Below are 23,691 nucleotides of genomic sequence, written 5' to 3' on the forward strand. Positions count from 1 at the left end.
CAAAAAAAAAAAAGTTAAGTTAATAATATAAATAACATCAGATGGTACATTTCTCATGTGAAATTGCTGCAAAGGCCCCCAAAATGTCCCCCAAGGGCCTCCAAAGTTCTGGCGCGCGCGCAGTGTGGCCTGCCAGGGCGTATAACTCCCGGCCTGATTTGGAGTTCCACTCCGGGCCTGCACTCTGCACCCCATTATTGGTTGGGTGGAAGGGGATCTGATTTGTATAAGCTTGGCTTGACCATACTAAACGGGCATAGAGCCCCGCTCTCCGAAGGACGCCGCGCATGGGACCGGACCTCGGTCTTATTCAAAAAAAAATTGTGGACCTTCATCATTTCTAGTTGAGGACCCCTGATTTAGACTTGCGTGCGGAGATGTCGTTAAACTTAGGGCTGCGACCCCTTTCTCGGAAACCCTCCGCCCCTCTTGGGATCTTTGGCATGGGAACGAACACTGTGGCCTGTTAGTTCATTATACCGGGTCCTTGTAATCAACATTATATTAACAGGCCTGCCAGATCCCACAATCCATCGGCTCACCAGACCACGTAGGCCGACTCAGAGTCTTCCTGTGTTAGGACAGGAAGACCCCCATGAACCTTTTCAAGGTTCAAGGTTCAAGGCTTCTTTATTTTGTCTCCCAAGAGAGAAATTTGTCTTTGACCCCAAGGACCCGCTCTGCAGCATACAAATACAATACAATACAATACAATACAAGACAATACACAATACAAGACAACAAAGGCACACAGTGACCCGTACAACATTCTAGACCTCTAGACCTCGGGTCCTTGGGGCATGGACATTCTTAAGTGGACACCATACCATAATAGCCGGGATGACACAGTGGAGTGAATACAATATCCCTCCCTAGCATACGTATATATATATATACACACATAGGTATGAATGAGTACAGTGGGGAGAAACCAATGAACACATGTGAGATTAGTCATAACCAATATAGTACAGATAATATCAGTATTTCCCCCAACAGGTACTTTTAGTATAATTTTGATGCCAATACTTTTGTACTCAACTATTATTTTGAATTCCGGACTTATACTTGTAACCGAATATTTCTATTTTGCATTATTGATACTGTACTTTTATTAAGTACAAAAATACCACTGATTAAAAGCACCTTACAGCAAGCCAAGGACCACTTAGCTGAGAGAGAGATGAAGCAGGGATGGCAACATACTGTATGGAATGTCAGAACAGGTCAGCTCCAATATTTCATGGTCATGGGTTCATGGCCATATATAGCGTGTCTTGAGTGTATAGGGTGTGATGATGTCAGACTGACATATGATGGACTGACAACCATATATGGAGATCTAAGGTTCTCCATGATGTCACGTGATGTCATGAGATGTCACAAGGTCAGATCCATATATGGAGATCTAAGTGTCTCCATGATGTCACGAGATGTCACGTGGCGCGATACCATATATGGACACATGGGTGACTAACTATACTAACTAACGGACTAACGTTTTCATAGTAAGAGCGACCTCCCGTCGCAATAACATTGTGTTGCAGGTTAGACAGCTTCATAGACCTACAGTATTAATGACAGCACTAGATCATGTCAGATTCATGTTTATTGATAAATGAATGAATTCCTCTGTGTGTTCCTCTCATCAGGTATATTCAGGGTGGAATCCCTGTCCTATGTAACTGTTCATCTAAACTGCAGTCATCATTTACTTACTACAAGCTTTCTACCAGGTAAGCAACATTTTTCATCCACGGATTTCAGTTTGATTTGTCTTTAAAAATATATATTAATATTTGATTTAAAGGGAAGCCAACAGTACCTCTGTATTACACACTTGTTCTTAAACAACTATAGCCTTTAGGTCTTAGTGAAACAGACTTGAGTTACATAGTTGAGTTGCCGATGTTTTTCTGTCTACACCAAGTCCCTTTACAAAAAAAGGCTGATCTAGCTTGTGTGAGCTTGTGGATCTGCTATGTTTAACGTCATCATCATCATCCGCGGTCTGGTACCTCTTCTCTCTCCTCCGGTCTGAAAAACTGGGACCTCCACTCTGCTCTGAGGGGTTTTATGTTACTGGTGGTGAGGTAACTGTTGTCTTTTTTTGCCATGCCTTGATTTATTTGAAGATGGCTGGCGCCAAATAACTCACTGTCTGCTTAGTGAGGGGAAAACATTCTTATGCCAACTCCTATTGGCATTAAAACTAATTAAAACTCAATATTGTTTCTAAGGATCTAGGGAGGCTAAAATATCATCATCCCTATATTTTATATTAAAACGTGTATTACATTTAACATGTTTAGACTTACACCACATATTGTCATATGAAAACATGAGCAACCCTATATAAGAACATTGATAGTACTATTTACTTTCTTTTCTTTTACTGACATATAACTAGAGCACATACGGTAGAGGTAAAATAACACATTCCCATTCTTTCTTAACAAAGATTAACATTAACATTACAAGACCCCTGCTAGTGTGAAAGGGGGTGAAACACCTGAGGGGGATGAGTAACAGAATAGGGAGGGGGGATTCAAAACAATTCAACATAGGCATGATTGAATTTATGCACTTTGGTGTCAAAGGGTATATTTAGAAAACTGTCCATTTCTTGGAAAGGTATGATGATTTAAACTTGTCCATGGCAGAGTAACATTTTTTTGCCAGCTTTCTCCGAATATATGTCTTCCAGATGATCCTATAGGTGACGTTGGCGATGCCCTCGTCATAGTTGCTAGGTGTTATCTTCTCGTCTTGTCTGGCACATCCCCCCAGGTGTTGCGGGGGATGTCCTTTCTCTGCCCCCTGGACTCTGCTGCCATCTTCTTCCTTGAGATCAGCTTCTCCTCTCCTTCTCCTCTTTTGAGGCGAGGCCTTACTTGCTCTTTGCCCCCCTGAGACTTTGTCAGGCTAGACATTTATCATGTCCCTGCTCCACCTAACTGCAGTGATCGCTTTCCCCCTTAGCCCCTCCTCCTAAGGGCCAAGGAAACTTCACTGCCAACAGGAACATGTAACACAAAAAAGTGTAATAATACTGTACAAATCTTGCCGGGGGGTGTGTGTCCCTGGCACCATATACATGTTTATTCCGGTGTCCTTCACACGGAAATGTGTGAGAACCGCTGGTCTAATTGGCCCCAACATCGCCATTGAGGCTCCATTATCTCACATTGTCTAAACACAGCTGCCTGTGTGCTCTGCATGGTGTCGTGGTAGTGCTGCTGCTGCGGAGACTTCTCCTGCACACTGTCACACTGTGTCGCACGGTGACAGCCATGTACCCGATCAGGAATATGATGAATAGTCCGCTGAGTAGCAGCTGTGCCACGTGCCAAACCTCTCCCAAACACCCACACTGTACCTGAGAAGGAGTGACATTGTGATGTTAGTTTCCCCTGTGTGAGAATGATTGCTGAAGGCGTCTCATTACGACTTTAGTGCGACTGACTGAAGACACTATGGAGCACAGACACTGTTTAACAGCCCTGGAGGAAGTTAGTATACTCGGATTCGTGGCTTGGGTATATGACGGTTGCTGTCGGGCAGAAAGTTTCCAGAAACCTGTTATCTTCATATAATTGTTTGTAAATGAATGCCCTATACTTGATCACACTTACAGTGTCACACAAAAGCAGATCCACAAGCTCGAAACGTGGGCCGGCGTGAAACGATACGCTTTGAGCTTGTAAATATGCAACTTTTACTACTTTTAGATTTGAATCCTGAAAAGTAACCGTTTTGGACATGAGATTTCGAGCCAACGCAGACAATAAGTAGAAATACCACTGTGTAAGTAAGTAACTGTCCTGCGTTCAAAGTCTTACTCAAGGACATCATGAAATGGATTATTTCGCCAAAGTCTTCCTCGTGCAGTGCCTCAACCAATCATTTTCTCTGTAAAAAGAAAGAAGAATCTGAAGTGTAGTTTGTACTGGGGTTTGTTATGTATTGTCAGAATCAGGTTTTTTTGGGTTTGTTTATGTGCTAAAACTGAAAGAGTTGTCTTTGAGAGCTTTTTCATCGCACATGGAATATCAATTAGACATGTTTTTTTGTGACACCGAGCGATATATGTCGCTACCGTAGTTACTTCAGTAGCACAACCCCAACCTCAGATGGCAGATGTCTAAAGATTTGGAAGATATTTGAGGGAGCTCGGTGGCATAATGGACAAACTGCATTCAAAACTCATAATTCAACTCCAAGATTGAATTGAGCAGGGGCAGTGTCTTGAGTGTACAGGGTTTGATGAGGTCTGGCCATATATGGAGCGTGTCTTGAGTGTACAGGGTTTGATGAGGTCAGATCAACATATGGGATGTCAGAACTGGTCAGCTCCATATATGGAGATCTAAGAGTGGCAGCTGATGCTGCTGTATTAAGTGGATTGTTTAGAGCACCGAAGTCTGACGTAATTTATGCATCCTACCCATGTGTCGCGTTTTCTGACACAGCGACCTCGTCCTTTACGGCCAGGTCACTTCTCGCCCTCAAGGCGTCTTACTGGTTATTCTAAGATTACCGAATGTTAGAGAAATTACTTTGTCAACCCAGGGGATAAGTGAGTGAAGTCAGGACTTTGGTACTCTATTTTATAATCAACTGTGCAACAGAGCGATATATGTCGCTAATTGAACTATATAGTTACATCATGACATGGTAAGAACTCAGTGAGGTTTTCCAGGCACGTGCAGCTGGGTAGAGATCACAGGACAGACCATGGACCATGATGGAGGATTATAAATGCCCGGCATCTCCCAGTTAGATGTGGCCAGGCAGGGAGAGAGATGTCTGGGATACTCTGCTGGAACTGTTACTGATGCCAGTACACTTTGACAGTGGTGTAAAGTAACTCATTATATTTACTCAAGTACTTTACAATTTTTTTATTCTTTTCTTTTTTTTTTTTTACTTTTTTTCCAGTTCTCAGTACCTACTCCACTACATATTATTGTACTTTTACTCTACTATAATTATTTGAAAACTTACTTTGTAGATGTTGATGATTATTATCACAAAACATGCAATAACACTTTAGCCCTATATACATTTCGGCCATTTGAAAATAGCAGATCTACAAGCTCACAATGCGTCACAACGGCTATTTTCAAAAGATTTTAATACATGTTATACATTTGAAAACTTTCTACTTTTGGTACTTTAAGTACATTTTGATACCAATACTTTTTCCAACCACTGGGAGAAAGATGTGTGCGATTCTCTGCTATAACTGTAACTGATGCCAGCACACTTTGAATAAGCAGTGGACATGCAAATGGCTGGATGTGTACAGTAGCAGAGTGGCTCAGAGTCTCTTTGCCCGATGAACAAAATTCTGTCAATCTCTCCGTCTCCTCTGGCTCTATGTGGTTCATGGTGGTCTCTACCTGATGTCTCTCTGTCACTCTCTCTCTCTCTCTCTCTCTCTCTCTCTCTGTCTCTGTCTGTCTCTATGTCTCTCTATCAATGGTGCAGGTATAGAATGGGGGTGGGTGGGGTGCTGTGCGTCATGGTGGTCTACCTGATGGCAGCAGCATGGACCCTCAACCCAGAGGACCCGAACGTCTGCAGCCACTGGGAGAGGTAACTAAGTACATTTACTCAAGCACTCTACTGGAGTATTATTTGCTTTACATGAGCATGTCCATTTTGCAATACTTTATCCACTTAAACCCTGTATGGTTGAGCGGAGGCCCTGTACTAGTTATACTAGTGTATTTTCTGTTTTCTGTTATTGTGCGGAAAGCTTTCACTGAAAATGGCAAGATCGACAAGTGCACAGCGTGTTGCGACACATTGAGAGCTTGTCGATCTGCTATACTGTGTGTTCTACGAAAAGCTTTCCCCACAATGAAGATGCTATAGGGTTTAAGTGGTTAATAATTGGGTATGTCCGTTTTTCCTTTTATAACGTATGCTTTTTACTCCAATAATACGTTTTATGTCTACATTGTGGTTCTCCAACCACTGCTTACGGGCTAGTCCTTCACCTCTGAGCTGAGATCAGTTGTGGTCTGCAGCGCTCCTTGACATCAAAGCACTCAGCAGCATGTGTGCACAGTCGCCACTAATGGACTGGACTCCCCACCACAAATCAAGGTTGAGGGCTCGTCGATAATCAAAACGGAATAAAGGTTGGATTCCTCCTGCATGTTGGGGACATGTAACCTGACTCTGCCAGATACAGGGGGCGGTATTGAGTACACAAGTTCACAATACAGCATCTGTCTGGGAATGCAAAGGGATTGGTGTTGAAAGTTTGAAACCGGAGTCAGTCAAATCAGCAGCAGCTACGGACGTGATCTTGGCGAGACTGGGTGTGACGAGAAGTGCCAGTTGCAATTGTATTTAAAATTAGAAAATTGTCTTCTATTCTTGAAAGCAAGGAAAGACATGACCACAATAGCACAATTGTGATTTTTTGTTTGTTTTTAAGTGTTAAACCTAATGCTATCAGGCATTCGTTATTATTTTTATCGTTTGCGAGGTTATTTTCCTGTTGGCGCAGCTATGTGCACGTAGACACGTCAATATGATTGGTTGGACAGTGATAGACAAACATCCGTTGACCTGCCAAGTAGCTTGAAAAACGACTTTCATCAGCGATTGGGCTACAGAAATCCCAGATGGAAGTATGTTGTGAAACAAATGTGCAGCAAGCGCCTTCCATCTGGTGGAGTCAGGTTAGGGGAAATCCAGGCTGCAAATCCACTGCTTTGTTAATGCAGCTAACACAAAAGCTTGTGTTAAATGAAGAATCCTATCGTTGTGTTGTCATGCTCATCATTGTTCGTGTGTGTGTGTGTGTGTGTGTGTGTGTGTGTGTGTGTGTGTGTGTGCGCGCGCAGCTATGCAGTGACCGTGCAGGAGTCCTACTCCCATCCATTTGACCAGGTGTACTACACAAGATGTACGGACATCCTCAACTGGTTCAAATGCACCAGACACAGGTACGTACTGTGCTACCATACAGACATTGTGTGTGTGTGTGTGTGTGTGTGTGTGTGTGTGTGTGTGTGTGTGTGTGTGTGTGCGTGTGCGTGTGCGTGTGCGTGTGCGTGCGTGCGTGCAGTGATATGCTAATGTTGGTGGCTACAGCATGCCAGTGGGTTGGTTTTAATGAGCACATTAAAGTTTATGCTCAACACTTTAGAGAGTCACTGCTTTTATTCTGAAATGCTACAAGAAAGCACATGTCCTTGACGGGACCTTTACTTTGATGACGTTGGGAGGACTGGAGTAAGAACATCACAGTGACTCAGTGAGTCTGGGGCAGCTTATTGTTATTCACTTCATGTATTGATGAATTGAGTACTATAGGACCACAATGGAAACTAGAACGATGGTGACGTAATTAAGATATGTTTCAATATTTGTTGGGTAACAGCCAATTAGAAGTGTATACTTAACTTGTATACATGTATGTTATTTGAAAGTAGTATACTGTGGTCAGCTGGACCGAAAAATGGTGGTCGTGGTGGTCATGGTGGTCATATTCTATAACTTATAATTGGCTGTTGATGACGTAATTACGATAGGTCTCAGATTACATACATGTATACAATGTATACTATACATAGTACATACATCACCTTTTGCCATCACAATCACCATCAACAGCCAATTATAAGTTATAGAATATGATTGACTACCACGACCACCATACATACATACCACTTCTGATCCAGCCGACCAGAATACTTCCGCGCCGCGCACTGCTTGCGCAAGTAATATGCTCCCTGGGGATTTTTGTGTTATCCTTTTAGCAAAACCTTTGACTAGCTGTACTGTTAATAAGCAGGTTAATTGGAATTGATGGGTGTGTGTGTGTGTGTGTGTGTGTGTGTGTGTGTGTGTGTGTGTGTGTGTGTGGTGTGTGTGTGTGTGTGTGTGTGCGTTTGTGTGTATGTGTGTAGGATCAGCTACAAGACAGCATACAGGAGGGGAGTTAGGACCATGTATCGCAGACGGTCCCAGTGTTGTCCAGGCTTCTATGAAAGTGCAGATCTGTGTGTCCGTGAGTAACAGTGATTTTAATAGTTGGTTATTCATTAACTTGTGTCTACCATGCATTTGTGTACCATACTATAACATTAAGACGCCCTGAGGGCGAGAAGCAACCTCACCCTTAGTTCGTGCACACATCCGCAGATCCAGGGGCAGTGTGCATCCCACCCATTTCTCAAGGAATTCTTATTCAAGTACCCTACACCAGAAAGGGTACACTATGTGACACTTCCAAATATGCTGTGCCACTATCTCAGTTTTTAATCTTTTTCAGTGCTATTGAACACCCTTTACGTCTGGGTTGTACAAATATTGAACTAATAAAAGGTCGTTAACTGCAGGAGTTCAAACATAGCCTAATGCAGCCTTTGCCAGCGTGTTTTTACTAACCTTTCAAGACCACAGAATATTTCATTCCATGACGATTTACACACTGAGTGCCTCAAACTTTTGGTCAAAAGATCTAACTCAAACTCATGTTTCTTTTCCCGATCCGTTTCCGATGATTTGATTTGATGATTATAATTTTTTTTTTATATAACACTTTTGCCATATCACAATAGCAAATATCCTAATGTATGTCACTCTAGTGTAGTCTGTTGTGTTGCCTTTCAATTATTGAAAGGCAAAATGTGACTATACTTAGAATGACTGTCATTGTGTTTTTTTTTCTTTCTATGAAAGCATGGAATCATAGCAACATAATGATGTATTGGTTAGTGAATACAGTTATAGAACTGAAGTCAAGATAAAACTCTCTCGCCATCATGCATATCAGGGGTTGCATTTCCTTTATTTTCATCATAGGTGTCTTTCACGCCTCTGAGTGTGACTAGTCTTTGTTGGATGATCTCTGACTGGGACCAGAAGGAAAACAACTAGCATAAACACAACTGTATTTACAAAATCTCATCTTTCTTTGAGATTTACATAATAGACAATTAAAAATCTGATATTTTCTCTGCGATTCCGATCTTTTGAAAATCATGAGATCGGAGCCGATTTCCAATCACCCGATCTGATCGGGACAACCCTATCTCTAATCAATGATGGACATACAGTAACAACTATCTCCACATTCACTGGTCAAAAACCTCCTAACTCCACTTGAGCTGGATTTCGGCAAAAATATTTTAATATCAGGACACATGCGAGTTTCTCACAATGTATAGTCACAATACAGTATGAGGCAGTATTGAGTTGTTTTAAAAACAGTTTTCATACATTTTCTGGTGGGACACCAATTTCATCCAATCAGGAGAGAGAACCCCCAAAAGAAAATGGGAAATATTGAATAAAACGGTGGTAGCATTATCTCGTTGTGTGATGCCTGATACAGCTGCTCAGCCAATGAAATCAATTAGATCCACTCTAGATGGTAAACACTATAGGACACTGTTGACTCTCCTTATTACAAAGAGGAAGAGAATGTCTTAGCCTGAGGGTGAACTATACTGTATTGTGCTCCTTTATTCTCGTGTTGGGCAGAAACCTTGCATCTCTATATTTTAGCTGTTTCGTTCCCCCTAAATTAAGCCATTTTTCGCACATATAGAGCGTTGTTAGCTTCGCTATTAAGTGTGTATGTCGGTTTTATAAATATTGAACCAATGGAAAGTATTAAAGGGACCTTTCACTTTAAAAAAAATTTAGTCATTTTATCGTCTGCTTTTGTGAATACCCCAGACAGTTTTTAAATAGCTTGATTCAGAATTTAGATATTTTATATTCATTTTATCAGACACGCCCCGTTCCTATTAACCCATGCTAACTTCAAACTCTTTTAACCATGATAGATTCATTAGGAAAAAAGCTGTCCTTTTTCAATTTAGCCTTTTCATTTATTTCTAAAAATAAAATCAATGAAAAAAGTCATTGAAAAAACATGACCCCCTCATGTATTAGGAGAGCAGTATGAGTCATCAGAACCAAGGACGGGTGTTTTCGGTGTATCTATCATGATTATAATGGAGTTTGAAGTTACAATGGGTTTGTATTGGAACAAAGGTTATTTTTTCCCTTCTATTCCTGAAAAGTAATGTTTTTTAAGAGTGACATACAAGGTTGACACCTGGCAGCGAGTCAGCAACCATATTAAAGAGTTCCTTGTAAACATGCATACCTCTACAGTCCTGAAGGCCTTCTGACAAATGCCCTTTGACTCTGTTGTGTGAGGAGGATTGCGTTCCACAAGGCTGCTGAGGCTGGACAGCTTGCAGCTAAAGGTGCATGGCTGCCTGGCTGCTTGACGCTAAGTGCATTGGACAGATCTTTTGTTTGTGCCATGTTCAGAGCATGGAGGTCATTGAAAAGTCTTCTTTTCAACAAGATGCATGGGGGGGGGGGGTCATTGGACTGTGTAAGATTTCTTGTTTGTTTGTCCTCTTTCTGTTACAGTGCAGGTCCAGTGAGTGAGCTCACGATAAGCTACTGCACACAACATTTTGAACCGTGTCATTGAGGCAGCGATAATCATTTTCTTTTGTCTATACCACGATGGACGTGTTTGTAACTTAGCAATAAGCTCTGGTCTTCAGGTAGAAATCATCTGTCATAATATCTCTGTCCCAAACACTTTTCATCAAGTATTCATTCAGTTGTCAGTATCTCTCTTTCTTTATCCATTCCCTGTCTTGTCTTGTCTTTGGGTTGTGAATGTTGTCAACATCATTTAATTTGCCTGGTTGGTGAACACTAACAACTTTGACCTTTAACCATTGGTACCCCACCCTTGCCCCTTAACCTGCTTTCCTGCACCCCTTTACCCCTTCACTAGGGCTGTCACCATTACACATTTAAATTGACGATTGATTGTCACACAATTAATTGTGTGCCTACACACCCGTCTCTGACTTTTTACTTCCTGTGTTTGAAATTACAAAATACACAGCAAAGCTCCTCAATTGACTGAAAAAACATGTTTTCAAACTTTACCACTGCACCACAGTAGCTTAATATTATTACTCCTCACTCATGCTCATTATATGATGGAGCCATTTCTGTCTACTCACTCTGTGTCTCATTGATGGCCTGTGGACAGTTCAGAATCCTGCCTACTCTGTACCACTGACATTATCGATGACTATGACTATTCCAAGATAATAGAAACTACAGCCTTTCTATTCCTGGCATGCTGAAATAGATGCCATGGTCCTTACATATAAATATAGAAGAAGCTTAAAGAAAAAAAGAAGCTTCAAAAAAGAAGCTTCTTGTTCGAAATGACCAAACCTGATGTCATCACTGGCAGGCATGTTTCTGAACTGTCCACAACCGTCCTCTGAGACACAGTGAGTAGACATGAACTCAGGTGCCATCTTATAATGAAGACGTCCAGGTTTAAACCGAGATCAGTACTGTGGTTTGAGTTGAGCTGTTCGTTGCCGGTAACAATGTGACACGTTGTGAGCTTGTAGATCGGCTATTTTTGCCGCACGATACAGGTGCAGCAACTGAGTATAAAACAGGCTTTATAACTAAGCATCCACCACAGAGGATCAAGACATTCATGAGTATTGAGCCTGGTTTCAGCTTGATGAGCAGGAATTAAGCGGCTGTACTTTTAATTTGATATTTTTTATTCGTGCTGTGCCAGATGATACTGTTGTAATCCCTCTTGTAACCGTGTGTGTCCCAATCCAGGGGATGAAAGGATTTACTCACAGGTTTAATGATTAATCAATGCTCTCTTTTTTTTATCCACAGGGATTAGCAGAGGATGTCTTTGGCTCCTCTATTGAAGGTGTATTTCACATTTAAACTCCTCTGGGGTAATTCTAACTTATACTCGGACACCCAAAGCAATTAAAGTTGCTTGATTCAATACTGTATGTACATATTCCTTTCACCAGACCCAACCTATATAAAAATAATATATATAAAAAATAACTATGATTGATTCATTGAAAACACATGTCCTTGGTTCTGGTGATTGATATTGTCCTTCTAATGTGTCAGGGGTCTGTGCTTTTTCAATTACTTACGTGGTGAGTTTGATAAAAAAATTAAAATCTAAATATTGAATCAAGCAATTTAATTTACTGTCTGGGGTAGACGATAAAATGACCATATCGAAATATTGAATCAAGCAATTAAATTTACTGTCTGGAGTAGACGATAAAATGACCACAGAAGTGTTTTAAAGTGAAATGTCCCTATATTAACATTTAGCCTTGTACCTGCAAAGCGTCTTTTCTCGCTGGCTAACCTTTAGAAATAAGAGTGCAGAGAGTATTATGCTCTTGAAAAAGAATGTTGAATCGGCGTGTGCTCTGTTGTGACTGAGTATTGCTGATGAAAGACAGTTGACCTGACATTTTGGTCAGTGTTCAGCATTCTGATATAGCCTGAGGGACAAACTCTTTGTGTCACTCTGTAGTGGCTTCGTGACACCATACGGTATAGCAGGCGTTTGACAGACCATAGAGGCACAAACAGACAAAACAGTTGTGTGATCATTTCAGATCTGCTCAAGGAAGGAATATCCACATTAACTTGAGTAATTTCTGAACTTGGGTTATTGAACAAGCACAGCAGCAGCAGTCTATTCTAGAGAAACGGACGGCCTTCCTCAGTGTTTGGGTGGCCACTGGCCAGGGTGGCCAAAGTACACAGATCAAACAAGAATCAATATTCAGTGCCTGTCTCGCCTTTTTCTTGCATCAAATACTTTCAGAGTCACATGGGCCGACTGTTTGGGTGGAATAGGTAAGCGTTTTATTTTTATGAAGTATTTACCAGTGACAGCTAGACAGCTCGCCTCCTAGGACTCCCATGCTGTAAACAAATAAAGCACAATATTTGCCTCTGAGATGTAGTGGAGTGTAGGTTTAAAAATACAGTGGTTCTCAACCATGTCTGGATCAAGTAGTCCCACTTGAAAATGTTGAAGGCGTTCGCGGCCCACCCTTCCTTCTGGCTATCGTGTTAAGTGGTCAGGTCTTTCTTTCTAATCACTGCCTCGGTCTTCTTTCACCAGTGTCAGGCAGGGCTCTCGCCAACTTAAAGTCTTTTAACGGTTTAACTAAACACAACGGGCCTGTCTTCGTTCACAGGGTTAATGTGACACTTTAACTAGAATATGCTTTCTTTGATAAAAATCAACAAGATCTTCTTCTTTCACAGTCTTCAGGGTTAACGTGACACAGTTAACTATACGTCTTCTCTTCAGTAAACTTCAACAAGGTGCTCTTCTTCATTCACAATTCTTCTTATTATCCTTAGCTTCTCAAGCGTCAGTAAGTGCCTCTTCTTAGCCAAACGAGTGATAGTGAGAGAACAGTTGTCTTACTGTGACCTTAACGTGTCGTGGACTGCCGGTTGGTACGAGGGTCCCGTCTTCTGCTACTCGTCCCCGAATCGAGCCAGGAGGGTTTCCAGGTATGTGCGGCTTCCCAGGCGACACTTATTTATGGGGGCACACACTCCTGTGTGCGCTTTCAGCCCCACTCCTACAAGCCTGATGGAGCGGAATACAAGACAGATTTGAGTGGCGGTACAAACAATCAAACAGTACGATTAGTTCGTGTTGCTGGATCCATTAGTGAGAGAAGTGTGGACTTACCATCCAGAGCCAAGTTGTCGGCATACGCTGCCCGAGCGTCTTGGAGTGAACCAGCGAGTGACACTGCTAAGTGTGAGCGTCGTTTATAAAGGGCGCGGCTGACAGGTTGCGGCTGTCGTTGATTGCTAATACGGGCGGCGGCCGGATTAGTACCATGCAGTACCATGTACTGTAGTACCATACAAATGAATGAATATACTCTCTCGACCCGTGAGAGTTTAAAGTACAGAAAATACGTTACATTAAGTAAACAATGTGAGTACTTCTTCCAGGCAGCAGTGCCTCGATATCCCCACAAGATAATGCCACAACAACGAGGCACAATAAACAGCACATCATTTATTATGCCCTGATACAGAGCCATCTCTATTAGGCCTACAGATAGTGTATGAAACTCCTAAACAGGTCACGTCATAGTGAAATATTACAGCTGATCAGGTGTAAAGCCATGGTGTCACTTCTCTCTTATCTCTGTTGCTGTTTACAGTCAGATTATATGCAACAATATTACACTGTATCATCAGGGAGGAGCTATTTACAATGTTTTTTTTTACCGTGGCCCAGCACTGTTGACTACCTTGACCCAGCAGTGTTGGGTACAATAGCTTTACTAATAGTAACTAGCCTCGGTACCCAGGCTTTTATTTTCGTTCGCATTCGGCTCAAAAAGAAAAGCCTGCAGAAACGCTGTGGGAGCCAAGTTTGAATAATGTGATTATTTTAATAAGTACTGCTTTATTTTGTGATTTGTATTTTGTTTTAACAGTTCATGTATATTGAATTATAGGAATGTTAAATTAAACTTCGGAGGAGTGTGTGTGTGTGTGTGTGTGTATGGAACTCCAACCTCCCCTGTCAAACCAAACTCAGCTTCTTCTACGCAACGGTAGAGTCTGTTCTCCTATACGGCAGTGAATGCTGGACCTTGAAGCCATGCCCTGCAGAAGTCTCTCGATGGGTGCTACACCAGAATGTTGCGGGCAGTACTCAACATCAGCATGACTGTACATGTCACTAACAAGACTCTGTATGAGGGATTACCAAGGGTGAGCCAGAAAATAGCAGCCAGGAGAATGAGACTAGCAGGACACTGCCAAAGACACCAAGAGCTGCCAGCCAGCAAACTAGTGCTGTGGGATCCAACACACGGTCACCGGTCACGAGGACGTCCCACGCTAACATAGGCTACGTGGATGTACTCAAGAACGACGCAGGAGCGCAAAGTACCAACGAACTGGCCGGATGTATGGAGAACCGGGATGACTGGAAACGACGATGGAGGGCTCGTCTGAGGACGAGCTAGAGAGAGTGTGTGTGTGTGTGTTTGTGTTTGTGCGTGCTTATGCGTGTGTCTTCTCTTTATCGTTGTGTACAGAGGAGTGTGCTCATGGTGTGTCTCTTCTCTTTATCGTTGTGTACAGAGGAGTGTGCTCATGGTGTGTGTGTCTCTTCTCTTTATCGTTGTGTACAGAGGAGTGTGCTCATGGTGTGTGTCTCTCTTCTCTTTATCGTTGTGTACAGAGGAGTGTGCTCATGGTGTGTATCTCTTCTCTTTATCGTTGTGTACAGAGGAGTGTGCTCATGGTGTGTGTGTCTCTTCTCTTTATCGTTGTGTACAGAGGAGTGTGCTCATGGTGTGTGTGTCTCTTCTCTTTAGCGTTGTGTACAGAGGAGTGTGCTCATGGTGTGTGTCTCTTCTCTTTAGCGTTGTGTACAGAGGAGTGTGCTCATGGACGGTGTGTGTCTCCAGATACCTGCCAGTGTGAACCAGGCTGGGGTGGAGTGGACTGCTCCAGTGGTGAGTAATATACATAACATGATTACTCGCAAGCTTACACGCAAACCTGTATGTTTAGATCAGTGGTTCTCAAACTTTGCAGAACTTATTTTGATGCTGTAACAATGTGCGCCCACAACAACCGTTCCTATAACGTCTACTTGGGCTTTTGTGTGTGCACCTGGTCAGTTTTTAAGTTGCTTGATTCCTATACGAATGCATTGCAACGTCAAACTCCATTTTACATTCATTGAAAGCACTTGTCCTTTGTTGGTTATGTTGAGTGCTGTTGACTCAATATTATTTGGGACAAATAAATAATAAATAATAAAAATATAAAACACCACCCCCTCACCCATTAGAAGATCTGTCACCAGAGTCAAGGACAGGTGTTTTCAATTAATCTAACATGGTTAAAAGGGAATGGCCTGTAAACAGTACAGTATGTCACCTTTTGCCAAATACCATTTCAAGAGGAGCCTAACATTTTGAATTGTGCACTCTAAATGGACTTATGTCAAAAATGGTGTATGGTCCCACACTAATAGCTTGGCATTGGGAAAGGGACAACAAGATCACATATAGGCTATTCCCATTATGCAAGTATAAAAAGAGTAAAATTCTAAATTTTACATTGTGGTTTAATAATTTCAACTGGCGGTGGGTGACCCCCCTCATCAAAGTATACATTATTTAAGTGGTTCTAAAGGAGAGCTGACATAAACACAGACTCCATTAGAATGTTGATTAGCATCTTTAAGTGCAGTTGGCTGGAACTCCAGTGCATTTCTCTAATACTTCACTCATGTTTTATATGAATTTGTCCTTCCGGCCCAAATCCTGCATATTTCTCCCTTCATTTAGTGATGAGGTCAAAGCCTTTTGCATTGACAAAGGCTCTCATCTCACACAGCTAATGTGACTAAGTGACTGATCAACACACTTTCACTTACAAGATGGCCTATAGTGACCCATGGAGTCATGTAGGTCACATCTTGACATCCCGCTCAGTTCCCCACTCCATGAATGAATCCCAAGACATAAAAAGGTGAAGTTATTAAATTTGGCCAATTTGTGACCAGTTTGTATAGTAGTTTTTGGTTACTTTTGATGCAGTAATGGTATTTTTTATTTTGTTTCTTTTTGATATATTAAAGTTAAAAGTCCTTAAATTATCATTTCACTGTCATCTGGGGACCCCCCAAAATCATGTGGGTCCCGCCGACCCACAAGTTGAGAACCACTGCTTTAGACGACTCAATGCGGTTCGATATTATGTCCAGATAGGGACAAAATCGTAACTCACCACCCCCATTTCACCACTGGAAGAAACTGCTGTCACTCAATTTTTTTGTAGTTAACGAATGAATGAATGAATATTTTATTTTCCTTGTCCTCCTCAACAACACCCATATAACTTTCTGTTTCAATGTGCAATGGCAAAACTTTTAGTACCCCCAGATTCCCGAAACATAATCTAGAATAGGACATACGCAAGTTTGATACAATTTTTAATAAAGAATAACCCATGTCCCTCAATGTTTTTGCAAATGGTTTGGTTTGGTTAATAAACTCTTCTCCTTTATTCCCATGGAAAGTGTCCTCCTCATATTGGAGCTTTAAACCTGTCTCTGTCTGTCTTGGAGTGACTGAAATAAGCACAAATTCTTTGCATCTGGAAAACCATTCCATTAAATAGAAAATTCTTTAATCTGTTTTGAGAGATTGGCTGAAAAATCAAACATAACCTTCTTCACATCCTCTAAGTGCTCATCACTTTCTCATTTGAATTCTCAAATGACACAGAGAGTGAGGTCAGATTGAATTGAACGCGTCTCCGCTTTTCTCTCTGTCTGGGAAAGTTTTGCTGAAGTTGAGCAAGTCTCCCTCTTTTTCCCTTTAGTCAAGTATGACGCGAAGCTATTGAGCTTGTAAATTGGCTATTTCCAAAATGTTTCCAAGCTGCCAGGCTGAAGCCGTGTCCAAGAATATGATTTTGCCCCTGTCCGTCCGTGTGTCTGTGTAGCCTACAGCTAATTTTGCATGCTTGCATACTGTATATGCAACTTTGCACATCCCCACTGGGCCACGGAAGAAATCCAACCTACATTTTAAATAAATTTGAGCAATTATTATTATTACTGTACTGTACTGTACTGTACTGTACTGTACTGTACTGTACTGTACTGTACTGTACTGTACTGTACTGTACTGTACTGTACTGTACTGTACTGTACTGTACTGTACTGTACTGTAGTCCTCTGTACTGTGCTGTGCTGTGCTGTGCTGTGTTGTACTGTACTGTACTGTACTGTACTGTACTGTACTGTACTGTACTGTACTGTACTGTACTGTACTGTACTGTACTGTACTGTACTGTACTGTACTGTGCTGTGCTGTGCATTGCTGTGCTGTGCTGTGCCGTGCTGTGTTGTACTGTACTGTACTGTGCTGTGTTGTACTGTACTGTACTGTACTGTGCTGTGCTGTGCTGTGCTGTGCTGTGCTGTGTTGTACTGTACTGTACTGTACTGTACTGTACTGTACTGTACTGTGCTGTGCTGTGCATTGCTGTGCTGTGCTGTGCTGTGCAATGTTTCAGATGTCAAACATTTCTGAGATGATAGAATGATGATGGATGATGATGGTCATGGAAGGAGAACCTTCTGAAAGCTTCATGGGCAAAGATAATTAACTTAAAAAAATGGTCAAAATGACATAGTAATGTTTATCTACTCACTGTCTCCTCTGTGTCTCAGAGGAGGATTTTGGAGTGTGGAAATCTGCTGGGCACTCTAGCGCCTTTATTTTGAAAAAGTCCAGTCTCTCTCTCTCCCTCTCTCTCTCTCTCTCTCTCTCTCTCTCTCTCTCTCTCTCTCTCTCTTTCTCTCTCTCTCTCTCTAAAAAAAAGTACAAAAGTGTTGGGGTCAAAATTACACTTACTGTAAAGTACCAAATATAAATATGTACTCATTATGCAGACTCTTCCATTTCACAACATTGTTTCTTTCAAAAGTTTTCAAAATGTGTCAAAAACCTTTCTAACGTAGCAGAATGTAACAGTGTGAGGACTTTCTCTTCCTGTCCTTGTGCTCAAACTGTACAATTGTCATTCTTCTCATTTTAACACTTTACAGTATTTTAATCAGTGAGGAACTGAGGATAGCAGTGGAATCGTCTTTAATTACTCTGCTGTCGGGCAGAAACCTCTTATCTCCATATTTTAACTTTGGGTGTTTCATAAATTAACGCCCTACTTGATACTACTACAGTTTCACACAAATGCATCAAAAGTAGCAGATCCGCATTTGCGCCGTATTTTGAGCTTATAGATCTGCTACTTTTAATTTGATTTCCTAGACGTCATGATTAAAAGAAAAACACATGAAACATCAGGGATTTTCTCACTGAAACACCAGGGATAAAATCACAATAACGTTTTTGGGCATCATGAGATTTCCAACCGACAGAGATGATCTGATATAATAAATAAATGGGTAATCAGCTACAGCTTGCAAAGTAAACAAGTTTTTTTTTTATGTTCTTTTTATAAAAAAATAGTTTTTTACAAATATAGAAGTAAATTGAGAAATAAAAACAGAGTAACAAATACAAAAAACTAAAACACACACAACAACAAAACTCCAAATCAAGACAACCAAAGAACATTCAAAACACAACAAAATTATAAAAACAATATATAAAATATATATATAAAAAATAAAAAACTCCAATATAGTCAATATACAAAGCAGATCATGGTCACAAACATCATCCAGACAAGACAGGTTGGCCAGTCAGGCGACAGTTATTCAGGTTCAATCAGGGGCACAAGTGTAAGGCGGTCAACATGAGATAGAAAAGGCACAATATAGTCAATATACAAAGCAGATCATGGTCACAAACATCATCCAGACAAGACAGGTTGGCTAGTCAGGTGAAAGTTATTCAGGTTCAATCGGGGGCACAAGTGTAATGCAAAGTAAACAAGTTAACAACACATAAACATGATTAATCAAATAATCATTGATGGGAGAAAATGAATGAAAGCTGCGCAAAACTAAGAAAGGTCACGTTATACACTCAGATGACTTTATCGATCCCCAAAAGGTGAATTAATTAATTTGCAGCTATAAAACAGTCGATACACATGATAAGAATGTGTTAAATACTAGATAGTTCTGTGTCAGTCTAACTTTTAATGTTTGGACTGAACTATAGGCTGAACTCACAGGCTCCAGTCCTCACTGGCAGATGAACCACTATGGCACAACAGCGGTGGGATGTATTAATTTGGCATAATAAATCAGGAGAAAAAAAGGGGTAAAGAAATAAGTGGCTACTCTTTAAAAAAAAAGGAAGAAAAAAAACAAAAAAAAACAGGACAAGTACATTTTACAGCTGTGGATGTTTAACCCTGCACTTCATTAGGCTCAAAATGAGTATTCACACACAAGGGATCATTGATTATCCTGCTTGACGCACGCACGCACGGCACGCACGTGCGCACGCACGCACGTGCGCAAGAGCACGCAGAAAGCTGATGAATGGACTCTTTGTTGCTGAAGTGTCAGGTCTAATTAACAGCTCCAGCAGCATCAGCATGGCCCTGGTGTTTGGTCAAAATGAAGTTATAGCAACAAACTTTTAATGATATTTTGGCTGCAACATCAGATAGTTTTGGCTGCTCTGCATGCACTCTGCATTGCCATGCCAGGGCTCTGATATGAGTTGTGTTGAGTCTCATTATACTTTACCACTCCAAAAAATGATTTTTAAATAAAATCAAACCAAACACAAAGCACATTCAGGCTGTTCCAGAGCCTGGGGGCAGCAGGGGGCCGCAAAAGGCACAGTCCAACCTGGGAGCCCATTCGGTTAAAAAAAAGAAGGAAAAACATCACACCCATGTGAACTGAGCGGTGCAACTGTACTTTTATTGTGATAGTTACTGTACTGTACTCTGTGCTGAACTGTACAGAGCACCTTTGTAAATGTACCTTTATTGTTATTGTTATAGTGCTCAGTGTGAATGGGCCTGTAGGCTGCTCAACAGTGCCAGCAGTATTGCAGTTCATACCCCAAACAGACTGTATCTGGACATAGACACATAGAGACACACGAAGCCAGTCATTGGATAGGTGTGCACCTGCCACCACTCAAAAATATATATCTTTTTACTCCTTTGTTTTTGCCTCTTGGGGCACCACCTCCTTTTTTGTGTAGTAACAGGAACTCGGTTTGGCTCTTCCTCTTTCTTAACCCACTTCCTCCCGGGTGCTTCTGTGTTTATTCCTACTAACAACAGGACTATATGTTTAGGCCAGCGGTGCTGACAGATTCTGTCTTGAGAGATTACCCCTACTCTGCCTGCTGGTTCTATAGGAACAACAGCAACTTATCCACAGACCTCAGAGCCCTGGCTGGGATGTAGCATGAGCTCAGCGAGGTACTACGGAGCCAGCCCATTTATTTAATGATTTAAAAAACACATAAAAGAACCTTAAAATAATTTCTAAAATTAACAGGGAAGCCAGTGAAGTGAGTCCAGGACAGGATTAATGTGCCTGCGTCTTATTTTGTGCCAGTGAGGAGGAGGCGAGATTGGACCAACTGCAGACGCCTGACTGATGACTGCTGTATATGTATACAGTCTGCTGTATGCCCGTGTATACAGTCTGCTGTATGCCCGCGTATAGGAAGATGCAGGCTATATGCCCATGTAGGAGATGCAGGAATTAGATGAGATAATTTATTGTCACTGTATGGAACAACAAAACTTTGTTTAGTGCATCCATACAAACAAACAAACAGCAGTATCAACAAAGAAAGAAACACAAGTTGAAATCAAGTTGAATCACAGTCTGTTGTCAGCAAAAACATCCATGAGGAATTCGCCAAGATAAAACACAGACCTTGTCCGTTAAGTATTCTGGGGCCTGACCATGCAGAGTTCTATAAGTGAGCACCAGGCCCTTGAATTACACCCTGGAATTAACAGGAGCCACTTCAAGCCAGTGGAAAGAGGCTAGGACTGGAATGATGTGGCACTCCAGATGTGGCACTCCAGTGATGTTGCACCCTGGAGGATAAAATCTTTTCTCTGTCTCTACTATTGTGACAAAGGTCATGTCTCATAGGATCTGAATTTTGACCCGATAGTCAAGATTAAATGTATCCCCTGAGCAAGCAGACAGACTCTATTAGCTCAATGGTAAAAATGGTGCATGAAAACGCGTTCAAATCCAGGGTAGAAGAGGAAAGTGCAGCTTTGAACGCAATAGGATAAAATGTCATTGCTTGGTTTGAATCGTCCATTTATTTGAGTGTGCTAGCCAGGAAATGTCACAGGCGTTGTGTTGATGGAACCTGAGTTCCAATATCTGAGCAATTCATTTCACTAGTTTTAAAAATAATGGACACAAAATCACTTCACTTCACACTATTTTTGAATAATGAGAGTTGAAATCAATAACAGACTGCGTGCCGTCACATAAACATCATTGCCAGACCTGGCCCACATTCGGCGCACATACCACTTGCCTGCGGAGAGCCATACCAGCCAGTAGTAGCCTAGATCTGGGCAAAATTGTCTATCTATCTGGGCTGTCTAATCAAAGACTCATTGCACCTGCATGGCTCATATTAATCTGCGCTGCTTGATCTTGAGCCGTATCCAACATGGCAGCCATGTAAACAAACACACAATGTCACTTACAGCAAAACAGTACTCAAAAACATTTGAAGCGAGAAAGAAGACAATGCAGTAACCCAATATTGATTCTATTTCATCAACACTTCCCATTGATTTCTGAGGCGTTTTCCTGCCATACATTAATGGACTATTGTCATTAGCTGTAAGCAATGAAATCCTTTGTTTTGTTGTTAATGTGCAAAGAACATTTTGTGGAGGAAATTCACATCTCATCATCACCCCATCACCCCATCGTGGACACATTTGTGTGAGTTGCAACTCGCAAGTATTTTTTCCAAAAACAATCCTGATAAATTCATAATCTATCATGAATTAAAAACACATTTAATGATTTTTCAACAGAATTTCATGAATAAATAAATAATATAAAATCTAAGAAATTCCATAAATTAAACAAATGTTTAAGAAGCAGTGAAATGAGCCGATCTGCTATTTTCACTATAGCTTGGGTCCTCTTTTGGGTCTAAAAAAAAGAAAAGTTTGGGAACCAGTGCTTAATAAGCAATACAATTTGATAAATACTGTTGTAGAGCAGTGCTTGTCCAGGTGGGTGGGTACAGATTTACTGTATACTGTACAGTATATAGGTACATTTGGTAAAATGAAACAGGTTGAGAACCATTTCAACTACATAATTGCTACATCCCTGCGTCGTTAATTCGAGCTGGAGACCTTTGCTTCTTCAACAAAGGAGAAGATGTTTTTGAGCAGAGGTTAGTATACAGAGGGAATGCAAAAAGAAAAGTGAGTTTGTAAGCAGATGAGTGTAAAAACGTATCTGCTTTATACTTTCATATGATAGATGTCCCCATTTCCCATTGGTGGGGTGGGATGTTTGAGAAAAGCTTTCAACTTAAAGTACAAAAGGCCAACAATGTTCAGTGTCTTTCCCTTTCTTTCTCTCTCTCTCTCTCTCTCTCTCTCTCAGCAGTGTATTAGAGAGAGAGCACGCTGCTCGCATGAGCAAAAGTATCTTCATCAGCAGGCTGCCTGGCAGCGTGGTGCATCTGCAGCACCTTGATAAATGACTAACCGATAGTTTATACCCAAAAAGAAAAGCAAGCAGCCACTTTCTCTGTGGTAAGCCACCTCTCAACACCAAAACAAATTGATGAAAGAGGTCGGTACGCACGACTGTGTGTCATCTGCTGAGTGTGCGCGTGTGCGAGTGTGTGTGCTAGAAGAATTCTACAATACTTTCACTTGTATCTCGGATCCAAAATATAATATGTTTATTCCACTACAATTGATTGACAACTTTACTTACTAGTTACTTTGTAGATGTTGATTATTATTACAAACCATAGAGTTCATGTAGCCTACTATAGACCTGTACGTGCCCGTCGGCTCAGAGGCTGGAAATCGCACCAATTTGTTTTGGTTCTGGAGAACCGTGTGTCCAACCGACTCGAGTCCGGGCACTGAACTCCCTGCGGGGGTGTGGAACGCTTATGTCGAATATGAAGTCAGTGGGGCAAACGGTTCTCGAGTTACGTGTATTACAACCATACACACACGCACGCACGCACGCACGCAGAGACATGGCGCATTTAGTAGGATATAGCATAATGCAGTAGAACATCTACAACCTCAAAATGTGTCACGATGCAA

At 41.4% G+C, this 23,691-nt stretch overlaps 1 protein-coding gene across 1 annotated transcript in view; it reads left to right on the forward strand.

The window, feature by feature from the left end:
- The first annotated feature begins 1,656 nt into the window (after positions 1-1,656).
- LOC310855215 (uncharacterized protein) overlaps positions 1,657-23,691 on the forward strand; it is a 114,518-nt gene continuing 92,483 nt past the window's right edge. Inside the window, exons 1-5 of the mRNA XM_083760136.1 lie at positions 1,657-1,736; positions 5,494-5,601; positions 6,867-6,968; positions 7,935-8,035; positions 15,294-15,386. Of these exons, the coding sequence (XP_083616262.1) occupies positions 5,501-5,601; positions 6,867-6,968; positions 7,935-8,035; positions 15,294-15,386 (397 nt within the window). The 5' untranslated portion in view covers positions 1,657-1,736; positions 5,494-5,500. The remainder of the gene's footprint in view (positions 1,737-5,493; positions 5,602-6,866; positions 6,969-7,934; positions 8,036-15,293; positions 15,387-23,691) is intronic.

This window comes from Protomyctophum parallelum (genome assembly GCF_964188405.1).
Source record: "Protomyctophum parallelum genome assembly, chromosome: 2".
Lineage (NCBI taxonomy): Eukaryota > Metazoa > Chordata > Actinopteri > Myctophiformes > Myctophidae > Protomyctophum > Protomyctophum parallelum.